Source organism: Oryzias latipes, chromosome 8, assembly GCF_053564925.1.
Source record: "Oryzias latipes strain Hd-rR chromosome 8, Olatipes_Hd-rR_3.1".
In the NCBI taxonomy this organism is placed as follows: Eukaryota; Metazoa; Chordata; class Actinopteri; order Beloniformes; family Adrianichthyidae; genus Oryzias; species Oryzias latipes.
The window spans coordinates 25,240,844-25,257,261 of NC_136244.1; the positions used below are offsets into that span (position 1 = coordinate 25,240,844).

Here is a 16,418-nt window from a genome sequence, read left to right on the forward strand (position 1 = left end):
GTTATTTGGAATGTCATTTAATGCAAATACCAATAAGTAAAAAACAAACTTTGAACTGAAGTAAAATTGAAGTGTTTTATTTGAGAACAAGTTTTTTACACTGCTTTCAGTATGGAATATATACAGTTAACCTCCAAAAACTGTTTTGGAGGCAGCCAAGTGTTTCATTATGATATTTGTGAGTAGAATAGCAAAAAAATTTAAATGTTGACATGTAAAGCTGGTGTTGCTGCCTGAAAGTCAGACTGAAATCCATGCATAACCTCAGAACGTTTCCAAAAGAGATTAGATATCCGTTTCCTTGGAATGCTGCTCGTGCATCCCAAATATACCATGACAGAAGGTAAATAAATAAATATATATCCTGAATAATAGACAAAAACAATGCATCCATCCCTTAATGCCTATAAATATGCATCAAAAATAAATGCGCATTCTTTGGCTCCAAAATTACCCACATTTAGCATCAACATGAAAGCAAAAACATAAAAGGGAGGTTTTTTTCGTGGCGTATCCTGCCTTTGCCCAAAAGCAGCTGAGATAGGCTCCAGCAACTATGTGGCCCTGAAAAGGATTCAGTTGGTTCTGAAGATGGATAGACACTAAGTTGATAAAAGCTTTGTAAATTTTTACAAAGTAAGTTTATAAGGGCATTTTTTATAGCTAAAGCAGAAATAAAACATTAGAAGAATGTTCTGTGTAATGATGAAATCCCTTTGACTTTGTTTTATGTTTAAGTGTGACGTTACAAACGGATAAAAGGATGTACCGGTAAGTAAAACAACTGTCATGTAGTAATAAATCCAAATTAGTTTAAAAACTGAAAAAGAACATTTTTTGGAACTGTGTGGTGCTTTAAATAGTGCAGTGGGAGTGACTGGTTCAATTCCCGACTTGTTAACAAACCGTCGCTATAAAAGCTGACTCTGCGTGAAGATCCTTGATGGACCAGAACCTCCCTGCTCTGATGCAGATAGAGTAGTGTGGTGGCAGTGTCTCTGTGCTTCCAGTGAGAACGTGCTGGTTCAATTCCCAGTTAGAACAAAGGTCCTTAGGAAGTAGATGTCATAGTCCGTCTTTAGACCTGATTGTTGATTTTTGAAACATGTGGAGCGTTCAGCTCAAAGGAACAAAGCAGCACAGTTCTGCTGTAGACAGATTAGCACAGTGGGAGTGTCTCTGTCCTTGAAGCGGGAGATCACAGGTTCAAGTCCCGGCTAGTTGCATCACAACTCATGCTTGGGGTGAGGAAGGGTCAGGGATGCTGAGAAAGGGGGTGGCTTCATCTTTAGTCTGGTTGACAATCAAGGAGATCAACGACTTCCGTGCTGTAAGATAGTTGATGAAGGTTCATATTAGAGCTATAGCTAACTGGTAGTAGAGACAGGTACCTAGAAGACTAGAACCTGACAAGAGGCTAAACCAACTAAAACTATTAAACTATTTAAACCAACTAAAACTATTAACGGGCAGGGGTAGATAATTCTAACACCTACTAATTTAATTTTTCTAATACCTACAAGCAACTAGATCATGATACAAACACTACATTATGGCACTATACTTTCTTATACTTTGTCCTTAACAACTCTAAAACTTGATGCTCGTACTATGGAATATGAATTATTTGTCAAAATATAACTAGAAAATGTTGCTAAAAGTTGTTTTACTTACCCTACAACACTGTCCCTCCCCCACCTGCCATGCTCTACCTGTGTATTGCATCTGCAGTGCTCAGACCCTCCACACATCCAAGCTGCATTCTGAATCTATCTAAATGGACATCTTCTTCTGGGATCCTCTTCTCCTGGTCCTCTTTCCTCAGGGTGGGGGGCAAAGCTGAAGCCCCCTTTCTGTCAGGACTCCTCCTAGCCGCAGCTATGAATTGTGAGGCGACTGAACACCTCGATGTCCCTGACTGGGACTTGAACCTGTGATATCCTGCTTCAAGGACAGAAACACTCCCACTGTGCCACTGTGTCTACAGCAGAACTGTGTTGCTTTGTTCCTTTGAGCTGATGACTGTCAAGGAGCGGCAAAAACCGACAACAACAAAAAAGGAGACGGGGAATTGAACCAGCACTTCTCTGTTTGGAGAGCGAGTCACTTCCATCGCACTATTCTGGACATCAGTCAGCACTTTGTCGATCACCATTTTTCCTCCATCTGGTGCTTTCTGGGATTTGAACCAGCACCTTCTTGCTCTACTGTCTCCTTTCATCTCCATCAGTGGAACCTTGAAGCTGAAGTTTGATTGACAGTTGACGACCTCACATCACCAGTTGCTGCTGCTTCACCGGAAGTGTTTTGTTTTGTTTTTTCCTTAAAAGAGCGTTGGTTCACATCCTGAAAGTGGATCACAGGTGGATGGAGGCTTTGGTGAAGCGTGTGATAGAAACTCGTGTGTTTACTTTGTTCTTTTTCTCCAAGCAGAAACTCTTTCTTTTGCTGATGATGCAGTCGTGTTACTTTGTTGATGGGTGTATAATCTTCATACGCCGTCATTAAAATCTCAGACTCCGTCTCACTGAAGTATGGCGTCTCTTTTTTTTTCTCCACGCGTTACCATGGTGACTCTGGAATTCGCCGATCTATTGAGAATGTCTTTATGTACCTGCTGTGCACGTGCATTAACCCAGGGCTACCAAGTGGAGCGTAATTACGCCAACTAATATCTGGTCTTTTGGAACCGACATACCCAGAGTAAGCAAGTTCAGGCGGATTTCAGCCAGAGTTCAGGGTTAAAGTCAGGGTAGTTTAAACATGCTTCCTGGAAAACCCCCCAGATCATTTACTCATTTCCAGTTTTTAATGAATGAATCTGTTTTTCTGTCTCTGTTTCTGTTTAACCAAAGTAAAAGTTTATTTATCCATTTTAGATCTGACGTTTTCTTCAGGTCCTTCGACAAAATACAACAAATGATAGAAATTCTAAGCAGTTCTGGTTACATCGACAATGAAACTTTGTCGTTTGTCAGAAACGAGGTTTAAAGTGACTCCACCCCTAAAATGCATAATACAAGTTCTTTTTTAGTGTAAGGTGAAAACAGACATTCAAAAAAATTTATTAAAAAAGTTAATAAAAAAACACACACAAAAAAAACAATATGGTCAAGAAAGTGAAAAAAAAAATTTAAAAAAATAAAAGCCCAATACAAAAACAGTTCAAATACTTGTTTTAAATTAATCTGCCAAAAGATTTAAATGTTCTACTATCAAAAATGTCAAAACTTTAGGCAAAAATTGGTATTTTGTCAGCCGTGCAGTGCCATAAAACCAAACTCTTTTATTTTTCTCTATATGTTCTTTAGCCTACAGTCTGCTGTTGATTACCTGCACCAGGTTTGTTTAGCCAACTAGGAGCCTCAAAGGCAGGTTGATTGAAAAAACATATAGGACACCGGACCTTGAGGCCTGGAATTGGACACCCCTGCTTTAGACATTATAGGATCTTCTGGAATTTAGGCAACACGGTTCTGGTGCAATGATGTGTCTGTGTGCTTGGATCAAGGAGTTGGAGAAAAGGACAGTGTGTGTGGGGGGGGGCGATTGCCTAAATTTTGGAAAACGTTCTTCTCCTGTGTTGTTGTAGTGAAACTGATGACTAATATTTGGACAATTTTTGCTCCTCAGTCTATGGACAAAAACTCCCACTTTGTCCCAAAATTAAAACTCAAATTAGAAGTAGACAAAACAGAAAATTGATTTGTCCTCAAATATTCCTTCCTTAACCGGAATCACTTAATTGCAGGTGTAAACGCACATTTTGACAAAGTGGGTACAATACCAAAAAAACAACAAAGGCAATGCTAAATTGCTCGAGCTTTACAATAAATCCAACAGAAGAGAATCAACACCTGGATTTGAAGTAAACTTCCTCCTCTTTCAGTGTGAAGCTAAACCTCACTTACAGGATGAGGTCTGGCAGTCTGAAAATCTTAGATTGTTTTTATTTTAGGTTGGGCCCTGTTTTACCTGGGTTACCTAAAAAGAGACGTTGATGACTATTCCAGAAAACTCCAGAGGGCCCACCTCATTGACTCCATCAGGGGTCACGGGGTCACGGGGTCCTGCAGAGGATGAGCAAGATTGAAGCAGACATCGACATGCTGAGTGAGTCAAAGGAGGCGTTGCTTTTATGGAGAAATTTTAATAAGATTTCAGAAAACAAACAGTCATTTGAACTGCAAATTTAAGATGTAGCTGCAGAAATATGACATCTATTTTTTTAAAGTAAGAAATACTATTATGGTTTTAAGTTTTTGTTTTTTTAGAATTCGGGTTGATCATTCTATGCCTTAAGGTTCATTTCGATGACAATTTTAAGATTTATAATACAGACTAAGCACAGAGAAATCTTATTTTTGGACGTTTGAATTGGAAACAAAGCGACAAGAGCAAAAATCTAAATGTTTTCACAGTCAGTCTGCTGCAAAACAACAAGCAGAAAACGGTGATGGAGACGGAACGGAAGGAGGAGAGGAAGGCAGTGAGGAAACTTTACCCCAAATCTCCTCTGTTCAGCAAGTGGGGGGACCATCTGTCATGAAGAGCGTCCAGGCCTGGTGAAGAAAGTGAGGCACTCCGAGCAGCTTGGCCTCACTCAGGCCGGACTGTCAGGATGGAAAGCAGCTACAGGAGACGTGGTGGCCATCTTGGATGCTCATGTAGAAGTCCATGTACAATGGTTGGTTTAAAGGGCTAACTATTAGTTTGGTTTGAATTGCCTGGGTTGACAAATGCTTTTTACTGACCTTGTCTTTGCATTTTCAGGGCAGAGCCTCTGCTGGCTCGGATTAAAGAGGACGGCACGGTGATCCTCTCACCTGTCTGTGACGAAGTCACCTATTCTCCTTCTGCTCACAGCTTTGACTGGGCTTTGTGGTGCATGTATGAATCCTTCAGACCTGAGTGGTACGCTTTATGGGATAAAGTAAGAGTTACTTTGAAAGAAACTCAAACTGAACACCTCTGTTTTTAGCTAAAACAATGAGAGGAGCTTCATTGTTGCATAAACATCTATTTATAACATTTTCAGCATGGTAAAATCGACATGCTTCAGTATGACATTTTTAGCATTTAAAAATTGACACATTGATGTGACATTTTCGGTATCTAAAAATTGACACACATTTGTGTGACATTTTCAGCATGGAAATATAGACACACATGCCACTTTTAGGTTATTTAAAAGCAATACATTTATGTTTAATTAACCCTTGTGCTAACCTAGGCACTTTAACAGTGAGAGTGTGGTCATCTAGACCAGTGTTTTTCAACCAGTGTGCCGCGGCACACTAGTGTGCCGTGGGAGATGGTCAAGTGTGCCGTGGAAAATTGCCCTCATTAACTGATCTAAAAACATTTCCCATCTCCAGGATATCAGCTCTCTGTTCATCCAAACAGGCCCTGATAAAACACTGAGGAGTTAAGAATATAAAAGATCGTAAAATACTTTTTCTTTGCGTTTATTTTATTTTATTAACCCTTGTGCTATCCTATGACCCCCCCCTTCCATTGATGTGTTCTCCCTACCATGACAAAGGTGGATAAAGGTGGAAAGATTTCATGTAATCCATGGACACCAGTGAAGATCACAAATCATTGAAGAAAAAAGGTTCAGCGCACTGTCTAGTGGGTCTAGATGACCCAACTCCCAATGTTAAAGTGCTTAGGACAGCACAAGGGTTACAGACATTTTGATAAGAATGACAGTACCACGATTCAGCTGCAGCTCCGGCTGTGTTTGGGAAAAGTCCCGTTCCTTTGACTGTCTCCACCAATCATTCTTGAAGGCTTAATCACATGTAATCAGTCTGACCAATCAGAAGTGCTTAAAGTCTGCACTTCCTTGTCCCGATTTAGCTTGTAAAGTCGCTCAGTTCTAACAGAAATACCAGCTAAAGCTCGTCTTTTGCGCTGTTGCTTTCCACAGAATCCGGTATCAGACCGTGTAACAAGTGAACAAAACAATAAAGCTCCGAAAACCGATCTTCGGCCGTTTTATGCACTACATCTCCCATGATGCATTGGGTTGTGAGAGTGACAGCACATACGGAGATCTGTTGTTAAACGTCTTGAAACCAACGAACACGCATCAAACTATTTTTAAATCTTCTAACTTAACTTTTGTTGAATCTTTTAGGAAAAAAAAAGCTGCAGTTTCCAGCTTTTTCTGCAAGAGTAATCTCAAAAATGCATGTGAGATTGTGGAGGGGCTGTAGATCAATACATATTATGAGTTTCTCCTTTTTTTTTAATTTTTGGATGCTGGTGTGCCGCGGGATTTTTTTTAAGGTTAAAGTGTGCCGTGGCTCAGAAAAGGTTGAAAAACACTGATCTAGACAATGATTTGTGATCTTCACTGGTGTCCATGGAAATCCTCCATGAAATCCTCTCCACCTTTGTCATGGTAGGGATGTAGGGCTAACACGCCAATGGTCATCTTGACCCCATAGGATAGCACAAGGGTTAAATGAGAAGTTTAAAAATCTTTTTTCCTAACACTTTTTCAAATATAATTTGAAATAAAACACTGAAGTTTATTTTTAGCCCTTTAACACTGGAACTTAACTCAGACTGTCGTAACACTTGAACTGTTAATTCAACTTATGCCGGCTGGTTTTGAAGCACAGAAAAGCAGCTTCGCTCCAGTATGTAACCATTTATGGTTGTGAAATGTTTACCCAATCAATATAAGTTAGCTGATTCTTGATTGTCTTATCCCTTGTGCTATCCTAGGCACTTTAACATTGGGAGTTGGGTCATCTAGACCCACTAGACAGTGCTCTGAACCTTTTTTCTTCAGTGATTTGTGATCTTCACTGGTGTCCATGGATTACATGAAATCTTTCCACCTTTATCATGGTAGGGAGAACACTTCAATGTAAGGTAGGGGTCATGGGATAGCACAAGGGTTAAGGGATGGTGTGTCACAAAAATCACACACCCATTTATTCCTAGGGACAGTTTAGAGTAACCAGTTTAGCTATTAAGTATGTTTTTGGACAGTGGGAGGAAGCCGGAGTCCACAGAGAAAACCTACGCATGACCAGGGAGAACATGCAAACTCCACACAGAAAGGGACTTGAACCAGGGGCCTTGTTGCTGTAAGGCAAGGGTGCTAACCACTTCTCCACAGTACATCAATCACTAGAAACTAAAGAACAAGGTATTGCTGGATCATATAGGCACATTCCACTTTAGAGAGTGGTTGTTTGACGTTATCTTCCTGACATTATTACTGATTTGATGCTGAGGTAGTAATCTTTGAAGGAGCAGAACCGTCCATTTACAGAAACACAATGAGGCATCAAATGGGTTTTTTTAAATTATTTTCCTTTATTAATTGCTTAAAGGACATCTTTCATTTTCATTCATTGAAGACTCATTTGGCCGCTGAAGTGTTTCAGTTTTCCTCATCTGAAATGACAACAGAAAATGTTTTTAACGAAAATTTCAGACAAATTGAACTGTCTGTAATTCAGAAGTACCGGTTATGTGATATTTCATTCCTTGTTGGACTGTTATGTCTACATTATTTTCCAGACTTAAAGATGCTCTAGCAGGAGCTAGTATTAACCCTTGTGCTATCCTAGGCACTTTAACATTGGGAGTTGGGTCATCTAGACCCACTAGAACCTTTATCCTTCAATTATTTGTGATCTTCACTGGTGTCCATGGATTACATGAAATCTTTCCACCTTTATCCACCTTTGTCGTGGTAGGGAGAACATGTCAATGTAAGGGCGGGTCATCTGGACCCCATAGGATAGCACAAGGGTTAAGCTTAAAGAATCTTAGTGCTTTTTGGGTGTAATCTTGATGTTAACAGAGTAACAGAGTAGAATGGATATCTATGACTTGCAGAGAGGAAAATTAAAAATCTTTACGATGACGATACAACTTCCAATACATGAAGAAATAGGAGGCGGACATCAAACATCAAAGGGGTTCATTTGATTGGTTAAATACTTCAAGCTGCCATAAGATTATTTTTGCACATTTAAGGTAACCAATCTTCGCAGACTTATGCGATACGTGTATTACACAGCTTGAAATCGTGATAACGATACCCTTGATGGGAAAAGCTGAAAGAGAAGCAACAGTGCAGGCCTACTGGGAACACTTAGGAAATACAGCAAAAGATGATCAGAGTGGGACTTTGAAGAAAACAGTTAACAGTAAAAATAAAAAGGGCTCATAGTTTAGTCAGTATTAATGTGTTTAATCTATTAATTATTTAAATCCCTAACTAGCTTACTTGTTTAAATCTGCCAGTAAAGTAACAGTTATTATTGTGAAGTGTCCTTAAAATCTACCTTCTTCTTCTTCGTCCTCTTCATCTTCTTCTTCCTCCTCCTCTTCATCGGAGCTGAACGTCCCATCAGGTAGGCTGTAGACCCGGATCACTTGCTGTTCACAGGAAGGAGAGCGTGTGAGTCCAGCGGCCTGAAGCCCCGCCCCTCCTGGTCTGAGCCCGCAGCCTCACCTTGTTGGGGTCTTTGAGGATCAGGTATTTGCCCTCGTCCAGCTTGCGGCAGATGTCGACGACGCAGCGCAGGATCCCCCAGGCGTTCTCCATGCTCAGGTTGATCTGGCTGGCGAACTCGTTGGGTTTGAAGTGCTGGGTTCCCAGGATGACGTGGCGAGCCGAGTCCTTCGCATGGTAACGGGACACGTACCTGAAGAGAACACGGTGATCAATGAGGATCAAGTCTTCAAATCATCTACTTCCCTCTAAATCTGATTCTTCTGCAGAGAGCGGCTGAAATCTAGAGTTTCTGACTGAATCCCATCAATTCAGAATCAAATCCTGAACCCTCAGAACATCCGCTTTGTCTCAGAACTCACCCCAGTTTCAGATACTCGGATCCGGCCAGCATGGCGCAGCAGGTCCAGCGGGCCAGTTTGTAGCTGTTGTTCTTCAGCTCGGTGGCCAGAACGGCTCCTCTCTGAGAGTCCAGCTTCTGACGCCAGTCCACTCCGTTACAGTACTGACGGGACAAGAAGCCAGAAGGGGAAAAATAGTTCAATGAACGCTAAGCAACAAATGAAATTTGAATTACCGGTAGTAATAATTGCATGCCTGACTGCAAAATGAATGAATGTTTTTCAGAAGTAAGGAGAAAGAGGATTGGTCAAAGGGTTAATGGAAGGTTCTGCGTGTTTTCCAGCATTTCTGTTGCCAGCTGGACGAGCCACATAAAGAAAGTGTAACAAATTCGCAAAGAGAGAGAGAACACCTCATCAGTTAAATCAATTTCTAATTTTCTTAAACACTAAATATTAGAAGAAAAGAGTTTGATCACATTTAAATCTTTACTACTATTTCTCATCCCAACAAGCGGTTTGTTGGGATGAGATTCAGTGGGTTCAAAACATGGATGGATGGAATATTTCTTTCTTTAGATCAAATATGTTCCTTCCTTTCTACGACAGCGCAGAGTAAATCACCGTAAATCAAAGAACATCGAAGATGGAGACAAAGCAAAGAGCCGGTCTGCATTAAGGTGCCAACGATGAAAAAAATGAAATATAATAAATGTTAGGATTCAAATGAAAAATCAGTGGTTTGATTTAGGAGGAACTATAGTTTGAGCTCAATTCACGGGCGGAAGGTTAAAGACGTTGAACCCTGCAAGTATTTAGGCCCTGTATTTGACTCTGCCCTCAAATCTGACATACAGAATCCATAATGAAACGACGCCAACAAAGATCACACCTGCTGAGACGGCCGGCCTCTTTTAAGGTTTGTAACTAAATCTCCCCGGATGTTTTCTCCATCTTTTAGTGAGAGCCTTTAGACGTTTTCCTTTTGGAGGCCTGTCTGTTAAAGACAGAAACAGGCTCAGTAACATCGTTAAAGTCACTGGCATTCAACAGAAGAGCTTGAACTCCTCTGCAGGCGGTTCAGAAAGCAAAATACATTATTTTACACACAAACATCCTGTCCTCCAGTTTTTAAATGCAAACATCTGGGCGTGGTTTTATCGTCTCAATGCTATAAAGCTTTTAAATCAGAGTGGATGCTCTCAACCTTAGGGAGGTACCTGTCTCATAGTCACCTTTTAATGAATTTATTATTTGATTTATTGTTTGGCACACTGTTTATTAACTGTCATGTCTTTTATCTGTTGTTGCTGGAGAGCTGTTTTAACCCATTTGCCCTTGGGGATTAATAAAGCCCTCTGTCTCGCTCTCTCTCTACCTAAAAACAAAAAACAAACAAAGTTAGACCCAAAGGCGTTAATTCAGTACGGGGCGTAAACTCAGCCCTAATTTAACCCAAAAGCAGATAAAACTAGAACACACCAGCAGTCACACATCTTCCCCTTCAGAGCCAGTTTCCTGACTTTGATGGCGACATCTCCGGCGTTAAAGGATTGAAACGGTTCTGGTGTTGGTCTGGGATCCGTCCTGGTTCTGCTGCAGCGCTTTGGAGCACTAGAAGAGTCAGAAGCCGTCTGCTCACCCTGGAGTCCCACTCGTTCAGGGTCTTGATGTTGATGAAGGACACCTCTCCGTTGGCGCCGGTCATCACTCCGTCGTGTTCACAGCGGACGATCAGGTCGATGTCGTCTCCCAGCTTCCAGTGACGATACCTGAATGACAGACGTCAGCTGTTGGCGTGACCGCGTCCACGTGCGCGCTCGTGCAGCCTTCATACCTGTAGGCCACAGACGCCACCTCGCTCTTGTCCATGTCCTCCTCCACGAACGGGTTGGGGTTTGGAAACTTGTAACGCTCGCCCCTCTGAGAGACACCAACACAAAGGTGACGACCTGAGAGGGAAACGCTTCGCCTGCTGACCGGGGGGCGGGGCTTCTCACCATGCGTAAACACTGCTGGCTGAAGTTGTGGTTGATGTAGGTCGCCTCCATGGCCAGATTACGGGGAGAGTTGAAGGAGTTGCCCTCGTCCTGGGGGGGCTCGTTAGCCGTCTCGCTCACCGTTAACAGATCTGACCAAGAAAACGGGATTTTAATTTGAATAAAAAGATAAAAGTTCATCTTATAGCTCACATTTCAACCTTTTTGGAGGCTCAAGCATCACTAAAACGTAATTCTACAAGATTTCCTCTGTCAGGAATCTGACAGACTCTACAGCTTAAAAAAAAAAAAAGATTTAAACCTCAGAAGTAAAGGAGGGGGGCTCATAAGCCAACGGTTAACAAATCTGATCAAGAAAACATTTAAAACTGTTATGACATTCCATGATTTGGGAATGCCTCACTTGCAGCTTCATTCCAGCTTCAGACCAAACGGGTCGGAGCTGCTGCAGCGGTGAGGCTGTGGTGCTGAGAGAACCGAGGAATTTCTGCTTCATGGTGAAAACTGAATTGTTGATTTTCAGACCTGAGTTCATTCATGCCTGCTATATTTGAACATAATTAGTGCTGGAAGCATGGCTCTGTTTGTAAGGCGCAGGATTGGCACGTGGGAAACCAGGCTTGGATTCCCACGGCCGCCATGAGCTTCATCCATTGAGGCTCCTTGGGTAATGTCTGCATGTCTGAGCCCCCCGATCAAATACAGGGGTGTGTCAGGATGGCCATGTGGCGTAAAAATCTCTGCCAAAACCACCTGTGAGAATCTGTGAAAGCTGATTCGCTGTGGCGAACCCTGAAGGGATGATTCTGGTGTTTCGTTGCAGACATCAATCATTTTTATTCTATTCATTTTTACTGTACAATCCTAGCCAATTGTTTAACCTTTGCAGCGATTATGAGTGGGCGGAGCTTCAGTCAATATAACAAAGCAAAAGCGAAAGTTTGTCTGCACTTCAGAGCGAAAGATTCGAATTCAGAAACCTGATTTATCAGAGTAATCAGGCGTACAAAGCTCAGAAAACAGACGGTCGTCATGGCGATGAGAGGTGAAATACCTGTTTACTTCCCTGCAGAGCAGACTGTCAGAAGGAAGGACATAAAACATCTTAGGAACATTCAAGCTCTCCCTGTCACACTGCTTTGTCATGCTTAAACGGTTTTGGTCAATGCTGGCATGTTTTTCATTTATGAAGCACAGTTTAGGCACCAGAACCGTTAACAAAAGAACCAGTTCAGGACAGGATAAAATCCAAACGGTACCCATCCCTAAACATCATGGAGGCTCGTTCCCCGGCTGCACCTCCACTAAAAAACTCCTGTCACATCTGTGCTGAAGCTGGATGGGACGCCTCCTCCAAATCACAGCTTGTTTACGATACAAAGAGTTTTATTTTAATTCGACTTAATCCAAGAGAATTTAGCCAACAGTAAGACTCCCTTGTTGCTGTGTGAAGAAGACATTTGTCACGAAATCAATTATACTTTAGTCTGTTTTTCCTGATTAAAGGAAACCTGTCATTTGACACCAAGAAAACTCTTCTTGGTTTGAGGAACATCTTTGCAGGCAGCAGAACGGCCCGACAACAGAACCACAGCAACCACACCTCCTGTTCTTTGGTGTCAAACGGACGAATAGATTTTTGTTTTTCAAATAGAAATCTGCTCCATGAATATATATTTTTAGGGCAGACTCACCAAAGTCAGAGTTGTCTCTCTTGTCAAAGAACAGCTTGTTGCCCACTCTCTGCACAATGATGTCCCAGGAGTTGACTGAGCGCGTGCAGCACATCAAAGTGGCCAAGATGGCGTCGGTGGCAAAGACGTTCCCCTGAGTCTTTGCCAGCTGCAGAGACAGAAGGGAGGAGACTTCAGGACGGGTTCGGACAAACGCCAGCTTCTGGGTGGGTGAGGAGGCGCCACCTTGCGGATCACGGGGTCGTCTGTGGTGGTCACGGTGTGGAAAATCCTCTTGATGCTCCTCAGAGGCTTCTCGTTGCGGGTGGTGATGCGGTCAAAAGCCTTATCGTAGTACTCCAGAGCTCCACAGCACTCGCTGCAGAACAACACGTCAGCCTCTGAGCACCTTTCTGTGAGCGGGCGGGAGCTGCAGCTCGGGTTCACCTACATGTCAACGGGGTCGGACACCTCCATGTATCTCATCTTCATCAGTCTGGGGAAGTCCATCTCCTCCTTCACCTCCCAGTCGCTCCTCACCTCCACAGAGGAGTCTCTGGGCTTCTGCTGGGCCTGAACGCCACAGACAGAGAGACACGTCAGCAGAAACCCCAGAGATGCAGATCCAGAAAAGAATAAAAATAAATATGAAAGAAGCAAGGATGGATGTTTACTCCTGATTTTTTCTGGTTTTAACCATTTTAACACTTATTAATTGGGCATCCTGTTTTTTGTAATGACAAATGCATCTTATTCAATGATAGAAGGGGTCGTGGAGTTCAGACTAAATACATTTGTGGAATTTGTTTTCTGCATTTCTGCAGCTGGAGGTTAACTTAATGTGTTTTAGACACAAAAATGCAGAGAATAAAAACAAACCATCGTAATTTGTGCTTTTTCTAGTTTGGAAATCTGCAGGAAAAAAATGAAGAGTGCTGAAAATGTTCATAAACGGTCAATTATTTATTTTAAATGTTTGCAGAATCTACCGATTTTTAAAAGAATAATAATAATAACATCAGAAAACTGAAATGTCCTTGGAACACAGGTTTTAGACTGAAAACCTCAGAGTGGAGGTTGTGTGACATCATCTAGTGGCTGTGCTCATCAATAACAGTCACCTAAAGATCTGCATTTCCAGCAGATTATAGGCAGAATTTGGATCAACAAATCTAAATTTTTCTCACTGTCATTTGAATAAAAAAGCTTTAATTGCATCTTTTTTTGGTGAATTAACTACCTGGGATTTCTGGTCCCACTTCTGACGGACGCCAAACTGCTTCTGGAATTTCTTCTGGAGCCGCATTCGATCCCTGAGCAGAAAAGACGAATGTTGCTGTTGTGAGCAGCAGTGACAGACAGGAGGCGCTGTGGACGACCTCACCTCTCCTTCTGCTTGGCGCTCTTGGGGAGCGTCTGCATGTTGAACTGCGTCAGGTTCCTGCGGTCTTTGTCCCTGCGGAGGTTCCTCTGTGGAAACAGCAGATGGAGTTGCTGCTCTGCCTTCACGGTCAAACGGCGCTGTCTGGGTTCAAACCTGCGGTACCTGAGCAAACCTCATGCGGTTCTTCTGGTAGGCCGTCTTCTGAGTCTTCGCAGTGTCCACCAGCTGGAAGCTCGTCTCGTCCTCCTCGTGAAAGTAGGCGTAGTGACTGCCGCCGCCGAACTGAGACGAGTATTTATCTAGAGAAACGAAAACAGAACAAAGATTTTAGAACAAAAAGAGAAAAATATATTTTCTGAAAGTTTTTAAAAGAAATATCTGTTCTCATTTGATGAACTCCCATTTATATCAGGATTATATGAATTTTTAAATCTAACAAATAAGTTTAAATATGTTCCTACAGTGGCCAGTCTCGATCTCGCTGCTCGATTTAAACATGAAATTCATGAAAACGTTTTTCTAACATGCGGCTTTGACCAGGGTGGCAAGGGCCAAAGGGAAAGTGAAGGTCGTGTAGGAGCCACACAGCCAGAGAGGGTGGCCCCTAAGGCCAGGAGGATAATCAGCTTTTAAATGTAACTAAATTTTCTAAGACTTTACGTTTGAAGGAAACCTAAATATGGGGTTCCCAACAAATTCTTATTTAGCAGTTCCATCAACAGAGGTCGACATAAACCCCACTGACTTGTGTATCTCTTGTCTTGGTAAGTCGCTCCGGTCCAGTCAGCCACCTGTCAGACACGACACACACAAACATGAGGCTCCATTCGGAAGCTTTAACTTGCACCCATGTGACACAAGCAACCTTTCCCAGACGGTCTCCTTTGCTAAACGGCTGATACGGCATGTCTTTAAACTTCTCGGGGACGGCACACGGTCCCCATCCGGACGGGTTGTCCTGGATCACAGGGGCCTGAAACTTTGCCATGACCTGAGTTCAAAGCAAAGAAAAGGGTCAAACATTCATAGTACAGCCGATACAAATCCAGTTTTATCCGCTGCGTGTTCACAGGGTCTCAGGACGTGACAGCACAGATGTCTCCAGCAGAGCTCTGAAAGGCACTGATCAGCTTGCGCAGTGGGCTCGTCATCACAGACCCTTTATGGGTGAAACTCCACCCTTTTATTTTGAAATTCTGGGTTTTGTCATGAATTCCTTAATTGCAACAAACACTTGAGACTGCAATACAAAACGTTACCACAGACTGGGCGTGCTAAGACAGACTAAAGCTTAAGCAAATTATTCTAATATTTGCACAAAAGAGAAACTACGGTCTCAGTGAATCACACAAACAGTAACAGACAGCTATCATTTCAGATCCTGCTTAGACATTTTTTCCGTTTCTTTTAAATACAAGCCTGTAAATATATATAGATAATAAATTTCAAGTGTAGATGTCTGGATGTCAGATTTTAAATGGCATTATTTTTGGTTCTTAAGGCTGCTTCTGTAAACATCCTTCAAAATAAAGGCTGATTTAATTTATAAAGTTTACTAACAAATAGGCCGAATTTACTTCATTCTTATAAAGCATCACTAAAACCGCTTTGAGAACTTGAAACTTAAACATAAGGGGTGAGAAACGTTAAAAGTTTATTGAACTTTTTCTATAGTCTGTGGTGGAGAAACGATGTGGACATTTTTTTTACGAGACAGACATTGAGACAACTCACCGGCAAATGTTAGCTATGTTAGCTTAGTAAAACGAACTAACATGAAGGAATTGCCAATATAAACGAAATCCAGCTTCCATTTCGACATCGTGCAGTGATTTTATAACAAACTAAGGAAAGTTCAACTGACTGTGAGATGGCGTGTCGTCGCAGTTTCGCGTTTAAGTGCAGATAATGCTAACACGCTAAGGCCATGCTAGCAAAGCTAAGGTAAACACACTACTAGCCTTTAAACGCCTACAAATTATTTTCTACTGATCCAAACGTCATGCCAGTAAAGGAAATTGTGTCTAACACAAAAATATACACATGACTGAGCGCTCACCGTTCGTGAAACACTTTTGGAGCGATGAACTGTATAAATGAAGTTCGTCCCAGCTGCAAAAGTGCCGTTCGGCAACAACCTTTCTGCCGTACTACGTAAGAGAACTGTCGTAATATCGAACGTAGTACAATTCTTTAAAAAACAAACATTAACATCAAATTGATTCTTTTCTGACTTCCATCTCACTATAATTCACTTGATATTTATTTTTATCAAAACTTTTTTTTTTTTTTTAGCTTTGACACTAACCGGAAGTTACACCGTCCAACTTGACAGTAGAAAATAACAGTTCCACTCTGATTCCACTAGAGGACGACAAAACTATTGGGGTTAGGGTCTTTGGGTCACATTTATGTTATGATTGTTAAATTAATAATTTACACAAAAAAAAAAAAAAAAAAAAAAAAAAACCAACCAGAGTAAACATCTATTCTCCAAACCCAAATAAGACTTTAGATAAAATATTTTTT

General features: G+C 41.8%; 1 protein-coding gene across 4 annotated transcripts; it reads right to left on the reverse strand.

Annotated features, from left to right (window-relative positions):
- Positions 1 to 7,317: 7,317 nt before the first annotated feature.
- LOC101166384 (eukaryotic translation initiation factor 3 subunit D) lies at positions 7,318 to 16,139 on the reverse strand. Of its 4 annotated transcripts, none has more exons than XR_013657838.1 (16): positions 15,949 to 16,139; positions 14,755 to 14,880; positions 14,635 to 14,680; positions 14,052 to 14,188; positions 13,890 to 13,975; positions 13,746 to 13,818; positions 12,957 to 13,078; positions 12,752 to 12,884; positions 12,527 to 12,674; positions 10,833 to 10,963; positions 10,670 to 10,755; positions 10,315 to 10,604; positions 8,854 to 8,996; positions 8,492 to 8,684; positions 8,322 to 8,415; positions 7,318 to 7,422 (listed from the first exon to the last, which is right to left on the reverse strand). XR_013657838.1 is itself a non-coding variant. In XM_011477780.3 (16 exons), the coding sequence occupies exons 2-16, from the start codon at positions 14,875 to 14,877 to the stop codon at positions 7,409 to 7,411; spliced, it is 1,650 nt and encodes a 549-aa protein (XP_011476082.1). In that variant the 5' UTR covers positions 14,878 to 14,880; positions 15,949 to 16,139; the 3' UTR covers positions 7,318 to 7,408. The 4 variants fall into 4 exon arrangements, 3 of the variants coding, with proteins under 3 accessions (XP_011476082.1, XP_004071205.1, XP_078808018.1); XM_011477780.3 differs by having other exon boundaries at positions 10,475 to 10,604; positions 12,957 to 13,069; XM_004071157.4 differs by having other exon boundaries at positions 10,475 to 10,604.
- Positions 16,140 to 16,418: the final 279 nt, after the last annotated feature.

Coding starts and splice junctions, on each gene's coding strand:
- LOC101166384 (XM_004071157.4), bottom strand. CDS start 14,877: ATGGCAAAGTTTCAGGCCCCTGTGATCCAGGACAACCCGTCCGGATGG. Junction 13,079..13,745: donor AGTGGGACCAGAAATCCCAG/GTAGTTAATTCA, acceptor TGTGGCGTTCAG/GCCCAGCAGAAGCCCAGAGA. Junction 10,756..10,832: donor GCCAGCAGTGTTTACGCATG/GTGAGAAGCCCC, acceptor GGTGTCTCTCAG/AGGGGCGAGCGTTACAAGTT.